Below are 7,263 nucleotides of genomic sequence, written 5' to 3' on the forward strand. Positions count from 1 at the left end.
CGTACAGAACCACTTCTACTATAGCCCTACAGACAATAGCAGGTACGATCCCCATCCATCTCCTAGCCAAGGAACGGCAGATGCTATACGAAAACCGGAATGGTCACTTACCTCTGGTAAGGGCGACCATACGAGAGCAGATATTAACAGAATGGCAAACGGAATGGGAGGCACAGATTACGAAAGCTCAATGGACAAAAACGCTAATCCCAGATGTGGTTGCGTGGTACAACTGTAAATTTAAGCGGGTAAATTACTATTTTACACAATTTTTGACAGGACATGGGTCTTTCAGGTCTTACACATTTAAAATAAAGAAAACCAACGATGATAGGTGCTCTACATGTCATGAGAGAGACGACGCGGAGCATTGCATCTTTCGGTGCAATGTTTTCGCCCAAGAACAAAATAGGCTGCGGAATAGGTTAGGGGATATAAGGCCCAATAATATTATACATATAGCGTTGCATAGTAAACAAAACTTTGAATTTATAATAGACCAGATCACGCAAATTATGAAACGAAAGACCATCCTGGAAAGAGCCGAACAAGATGGGTGAGGAGGGTCTCCTCTCGCACCACATAAGGGACCACTTAGAACTTTTTTCTCCCTTCTAACTCATACGCGATACGTACGTGGATACCGCCGAATCAGCATAGCAGACGCAACATAGGTACACATACCCCTACTCTTCAGGGTACTCTACTATTCCGAATAAAGCTTGATCAGGATGTTAGAAGTCCTCTGAATTCTTTAGGAACGATAGTCCCCTTCTTCACTATCCAATTGTTCCAGATACATACAGACTCCTTTCATATCACATAGTCCATAGTCAACCATGATCTTCAAAGGACGTATACTGCCTTTCCCAATAACTACTAGTCCTTGAATTATTGTTCCGAATCAGGAACCGGACCTTCCCCTATGTGCTGGCCGCTCCTAGGCAAGCAGCATAGGATAACTTAAGACATCATCTGAGAACGTATCTTTCAGGCAGCGCAGGATATCCCCATGTTTCGTTCTCTAATGAACTCGTCCGGGGATATCCCGCGTCGAAGAGGGGGTGGTTTTAGTTGGTAGGCGACTGGTCAGGGGGGCATGCGGTACATATAGTCCATACTCTGGACTGTATGCCCTAGCATGTTTTCCTCTCTGGATCGAATCCAACAGTACTAGGGACACCTTCCCTAGTCGGTTTTAAACCTTTCCACCTCATTCCAAAAAAAAAAAAAAACCATAAATTCAATTAAAACTCATAAATTTACAAAACGTGTTTCTTCACCTTGCTTATACCATACCGGTAGTCGAAATTTGTTGTTAAACCAGTTTCCTATGCTGTGGTAAAATCTCAGTTCATAAAGTATATTTGTGCAGCGTTGCCGATTAGTTTAACATCTCCGATTTTAAAATATTTATACACAATTCAAAAAATTAATTATTATTTTCATTACGGATTAATAGGTAATTTAAAAACTTTGTTCTTTTCAGTGTTTTATTAAAGCTTTTTATTTAATGATTTCAAGTTTTTACTAAAAGCTTTACAATATATGTACGTTCATATTAACGTAAAAACAAGTTTTTTATTACTTTGTGAGTGTGAAATTTATGTTTTCATTTATGCATTTGATGTTAGAAATCTCACAGTAGATTTTATTCTCATTTATTTTACATAATGGCTGATCTTAAAAAACTAAGACGTAAACGAGGTTCGATTAAACAACAATTGACATGTTTTATTTCATTTTTTAACAAAATTAACAAACTATATGATGATGGTGAACATATAGAACAGATAATCATTTTTGATTTACAACAAAGATCTGCAAAATTAGGTTCATTATATGATGAGTTTAATGATTTACAAACCGACATTGAACAAGAATGTGATGATGAACACTTAGAAAATGAATATGCTGAACGAATAAACTTTACAAATGACCATGCAACTTACACAGCAAGTGCTTTATGTTTGGTATCCAAATTAAATGGAATGAGTAGTTCTGAAACAAATAATACAACTCACAGTGAGTTATTTGAAAATAAAGTAGAATTTGTCAAGCTTCCTTCAGTCACAATTCCTTCCTTTAATGGAGAGTTTTGCAAATGGATAGAATTCAAAGAAACATTTGAGTTACTAGTTCACCAAAACTCTTCATTGAATGACATTCAAAAATTCCATTACTTAAGAACTTCTTTAGACACCGAAGTGCAACAAATTGTTAAGCATTTAGAATTTTCTAAACAAAATTATATCTTAGCATGGCAAGCTTTATGCAAACGGTTTGACAATCCTCATTTGCTTGTCAATAGTCATATTAAAGCATTGTTTAATTTAAAATCAGTCACACAAGAAAGTGCTAGTGCTGTAAGGGAATTAGTAGATACAGTTAATCAACATTTGCTTATTTTAAAGAATTTAAACTTGTCTTATGAAAATCCATTATCTAGTGCTATGTTGATTCACATTATTTCAGACAAATTAGACAAAGTTACTTTAAAAGAATGGGAGCAAAAATACGATAAGGATACTTTACCAGAAGTCAATGATTTATTTACATTTCTTGATAATAAAGCAAATCAATTAGAAAAGCTTGAAGAGAGGGGAATAAAGGCCAACTCTCAAGTTCAACAAAGTTCTCAACAGAGAAAACCATTTAAAAAACATGTATCTTTAGTGTCAAATAATCTTTCTAATGCCAAGCAAATATGTCATTTATGTAAAAGTGATCATCTTATTTACTATTGTCCTCAATTTTTACAATTAGGTGTTTCTCAAAGATGGACAAAGATTAAAGGTATGAAATTATGCACAAATTGCCTATGTAAGGGACATTTTAGTAAAGATTGTAGACATGGGTCCTGTAAAGTTTGTAAAGGTAATCATAATACCCTGTTGCATCATTATCAGGATCAAGGAACTGATTCAATTAATTACATTACAAACTCAAATATGCGACCAGCTCAAGCTCAGTCATTATAAGTAACAAATAATGACACCAATTGTCATGAATCACATAACGCGACAGAGCTAGCTGTGTCTAATTTCTCAAAAACTAATAATACATATGTTTTACTGTCTACTGCCATCATTAATATATGGGATGATAATGGTCAAGTTCATCAGGTAAGAACTGTTCTTGACAGTGGTAGCCAGACTTCATTTATGACAGAAAAATTATGCAAAAAACTTAACCTAAAGCAAATAGATACAAATCTTTCAATTGTAGGGATCAATCGTGTCACTTCCACCCTACGTTATAAATGCAATGTTTCTAGTGGATCTACTTATGATTCAGATATCTTCAATTTAACATGTTTTGTCCTACCTAAAATTACAAAAAATTTACCTATTTATAACATTGAAGGTTCTAAATTAAATATTCCTAAAAACATTTCTTTGGCAGATCCTTCTTTTCATAGATCACAATCAGTTGATATGCTTATTGGTTCCGATTTATTCTGGGATATACTTCGAAATGGAAAAATTTCTCTTGGAAAAAATCTCCCTGTCTTACAAAACACATGTTTTGGTTATGTACTTGCCGGGTTGTGGTCACAAAATGTTGATAAGGTCCAATGTTTTTTTGTACAGAGTGATCAAGTACAGAAGGATCTTGAAAAATTTTGGTCAATAGAAGAAGTTTCAAATACAAAGGTAATTTCTCAAGAAGACAACATATGTGAAGAACATTTCAATACATATTCTAAAGATTCAACTGGTAAATTCATTGTCAAGATTACATTAAAAGAAAGTAGAGAACAGTTAGGAGATTCAAAGGACTTAGCTGTGAGGAGACTTCTAAATCTTGAAAGACAATTTGAAAAAGATATTAAATTAAAGAAACTTTATGTTTCATTTATGCAAGAATACCAGGCACTTAACCATATGTCAATTTACACATATTTCGATGACAACATCTGTTCATATTTTCTACCTCATCACGGGGTGCTTCGTAATGAAAGCCTTAGCACACGTTTAAGGGTTGTTTTCAATGGTTCTGCTAATACAACAACTGGGAAATCTCTTAATTCTATTCAGTACGCAGGACCAGCTATTCAAAATGATATTTTTGCAATATTGTTAAGGTTTCGTTTTCATAAATATGTAGTTATTTCAGACATCGAAAAGATGTATCGGTGTATTGATGTCCATCCAGACGATAGACATTAAAAAAATATATTTTGGAGAGAAGACGTACATCATCCTATTTCAATTATGACGTTAAATACCGTGACATACGGTACCAAGAATACCATACCTCGCAATGAGATGTTTAAGACAAATTTCTTATGATTGTCAAGATAATTTTCCATTAGAATCCAAATTAATTCATGAGGATTTTTATGTCGATGATTTGATTACAGGTTTTGATGATTGTGACGTTGCGAAACAAACCTGCAGAAACATTTCTAATATACTGCAGTCAAGTGGTTTTAATTTACGAAAGTGGATTTCCAATGATCCTGCCATTATAGAACATTTGAAAAATAATGTCGATGAACTTAGCGTCTTAAACTTGGGAAATTCAAATCCTGTAAAGACACTAGGAATACAATGGCTTCCTAAACTCGATATTTTATGTTACAATCTTCCAGAACAACAAAAAATAATAAATACAAAAAGGCAGATCTTGTCAGAGATTGCAAAGGTTTATGATCCGTTAGGACTTATTAGTCCATGTATCATTTTGGTCAAAATATTATTACAAAAGTTATGGAAACAAAAACTGAATTGGGATGATCAAATTCGCACAGAATTAGTAGAGGACTGGAATCGATTTAAGTCCAAATTACATTTGGTAAATCAATTTCAATTGAACAGATTTATTTTAACCGAATCGCATCAACGATACGAGATACACGGATTTAGCGATGCATCGTTTAATGCTTACAGTGCAGTTGTGTATATCAGGTGCTTCGACAACTCTGGAAAAATTACAGTTCGTTTACTATGTTCTAAAACAAAGGTGTCTCCTATAAAACTACTTACAATTCCACGATTAGAATTATGTGGAGCTGTATTATTAGCAAAATTAATGAAGTCAGTTATAGAAGCAATAAGGGTTTCTATACTTCCAATTTATTGGTGTGATTCACAAATTGTGTTACATTGGTTACACTCAGATCCAAGTAATCTTCAAGTGTTTGTAGGCAATAGAATTAGTGAAATTCAACGTCTCTCACAAAGTCATTCATGGCATTATGTTGCATCAAAGGATAACCCAGCTGATATTGCTTCAAGAGGCTCTTATCCCCATGAGTTACTTAATCAACGTCTTTGGTGGAATGGTCCTATGTTTTTACTGGATTGCTCTTTTATTCCTCCACCATTTAAACAGTCAGATTCTATTATTATTCCAGAAATCAAACAAAAACCAATCTCCTTAATTTCAAGTACAGATCACTTTACTATTTTTAATAAATTTTCTACTTTTCGTAAACTGTTGCGAGTACACAGTTATTGTTTAAGATACTTAATGAAACTTACTTAATTCTAGTAAAAATAGAAAACTACCAGATGCAACATCCAGCAATCATGTCTCTCACAAAAACCAGTACATCCCCTTTTTATCACAAGATGAATTAGATAAAGGTCGATTAAGTTTAATTAAATTAGCTCAAAATTAATGTTTTCAGGAAGAAATACAATTAATCAAAGCTAATAAAGAAGTCAAACGAAATCACAAACTCTTACCTTTGTCGCCATTTATTGATGGTAATAATTTGTTACGAGTAGGTGGTCGATTAACCCACTCTGGGTTAGATTATAACCACAAACATCCTTTTTTATTAAATGGTAAGCATCGGCTTACTCAGTTGCTTATTGAAGATGAACATTTAAATTTATTTCATGCAGGTCCCCAATTATTATTGTATACTATAAGGCAGCAATATTGGCCAACAGGAGGCATGGATGCAGTCAAATCTGTTGTAAGAAATTGCATAACATGTCATAAATTTAAACCAACTCAAATTACTCCATTTATGGCCGATTTACCTCACTCTAGAGTAACTATTTCATTTCCATTTCATCACACTGGTGTTGATTATGCAGGACCCTTTGTCCTTAAAGATCGCAAAGGTCGTGGTTGTAAAACGTATAAAGCATATATCTGTTTGTTCATCTGTTTCAGTACAAAGGCAGTTCATTTAGAATTAGTCACTGCTCTTACGTCCGAAGCATTTATCGCAACATTTCGAAGATTTGTTGCTCGCAGGGGTAAACCATCTCACATATTTTCGGATAATAGGACTAATTTTGTAGGTGCAAAAAATGAGTTAAATATATTATTTAAGTTTTTGTCTACCTCTTATGATACATTTTCAAACTTTTTCACAAATAAAAATATTCAATGGCATTTTATTCCGTCGATTTCCCCGTTATTTGGAGGATTGTGGGAATCTAACATTAAAAGTGTAAAACATCACTTACTAAGGACAATTAAAAATGTTTTATTAACGTATGAAGAATTTGTAACGATACTGACACAAATTGAGGCTACGGTAAATTCCCGTCCCCTTTACCCTATGTCCTCAGACCCTAATGACTTTTCACCCTTAACCCCATCTCGCTTCTTGATTGGAAGATCGCATACTGCTGTTCCTGATCTAGCTTTTAGTGAAACGGTAAAGCTGAACCAGTTAATAAGATTTCAGCTGCTTCAACAATTGCAGCAAAGTTTTTGGAAGCAATGGTCTACTTCCTACCTTTCTAGCCTTCAAAGCAGATATAAAGGCAAACAAAAGGTACCCAATTTAGAATGTGGTACATTGGTCACCATCAGAATTGAGAATGTACCTCCATGTCAATGGATTTTAGGACGAATCAGTGAAGTTCACCCAGGTCCAGACGGCGTAGTACGAGTCGTTACAGTAAGGACGTCGAAGGGAACTTTAAAAAGAGCTGTCACTAAGATCTGTCCGCTACCAGTATTATTGAACCAACCGTTCAAGGCGGGGAATATGGAGAAAACTTAAATCAACATGGCAACATGGTGTTCCAGCCAACTGCGAGAAGTCAACTACAAGAAGCTCTCTCTCTGCTAGCGGCCGTCTGACGTCCCGCATTGAAGCATATACAGTCCATTATTACATTATTATTTCATGTATTAAAATGTTAATTTCAATTGTAATTAAGTTCAATAAAACAGTGTAACTAATTTAAGTCATTTCAACATTGAGATAATGAAGTTTTACTTTTCTTTACATTTCCTAGCCGCTCAGTTAAACCAGTCAGATTAACGAAGTTCTTAGAACCATTT

General features: G+C 34.3%; 3 protein-coding genes across 3 annotated transcripts; all 3 read left to right on the forward strand.

The window, feature by feature from the left end:
- The first annotated feature begins 1,673 nt into the window (after positions 1–1,673).
- Positions 1,674–2,981, forward strand: LOC140450954 (uncharacterized). Its single transcript, XM_072544652.1, has one exon. The coding sequence runs from the start codon at positions 1,674–1,676 to the stop codon at positions 2,979–2,981; it is 1,308 nt and encodes a 435-aa protein (XP_072400753.1).
- A 456-nt stretch (positions 2,982–3,437) lies between these two features.
- Positions 3,438–4,172, forward strand: LOC140450955 (uncharacterized). Its single transcript, XM_072544653.1, has one exon. It carries the CDS (start codon positions 3,438–3,440, stop codon positions 4,170–4,172), a length of 735 nt encoding a protein of 244 aa, XP_072400754.1.
- A 94-nt stretch (positions 4,173–4,266) lies between these two features.
- Positions 4,267–6,979, forward strand: LOC140450956 (uncharacterized). The gene is made up of 2 exons (XM_072544654.1): positions 4,267–5,395; positions 5,859–6,979. The coding sequence occupies exons 1-2, from the start codon at positions 4,267–4,269 to the stop codon at positions 6,977–6,979; spliced, it is 2,250 nt and encodes a 749-aa protein (XP_072400755.1).
- Positions 6,980–7,263: the final 284 nt, after the last annotated feature.

Source organism: Diabrotica undecimpunctata, chromosome 9, assembly GCF_040954645.1.
Source record: "Diabrotica undecimpunctata isolate CICGRU chromosome 9, icDiaUnde3, whole genome shotgun sequence".
Taxonomy (NCBI): domain Eukaryota; kingdom Metazoa; phylum Arthropoda; class Insecta; order Coleoptera; family Chrysomelidae; genus Diabrotica; species Diabrotica undecimpunctata.

Coding starts and splice junctions, on each gene's coding strand:
- LOC140450954 (XM_072544652.1), top strand. CDS start 1,674: ATGGCTGATCTTAAAAAACTAAGACGTAAACGAGGTTCGATTAAACAA.
- LOC140450955 (XM_072544653.1), top strand. CDS start 3,438: ATGCTTATTGGTTCCGATTTATTCTGGGATATACTTCGAAATGGAAAA.
- LOC140450956 (XM_072544654.1), top strand. CDS start 4,267: ATGAGATGTTTAAGACAAATTTCTTATGATTGTCAAGATAATTTTCCA. Junction 5,396..5,858: donor ACCAATCTCCTTAATTTCAA/GTACAGATCACT, acceptor TATTTCATGCAG/GTCCCCAATTATTATTGTAT.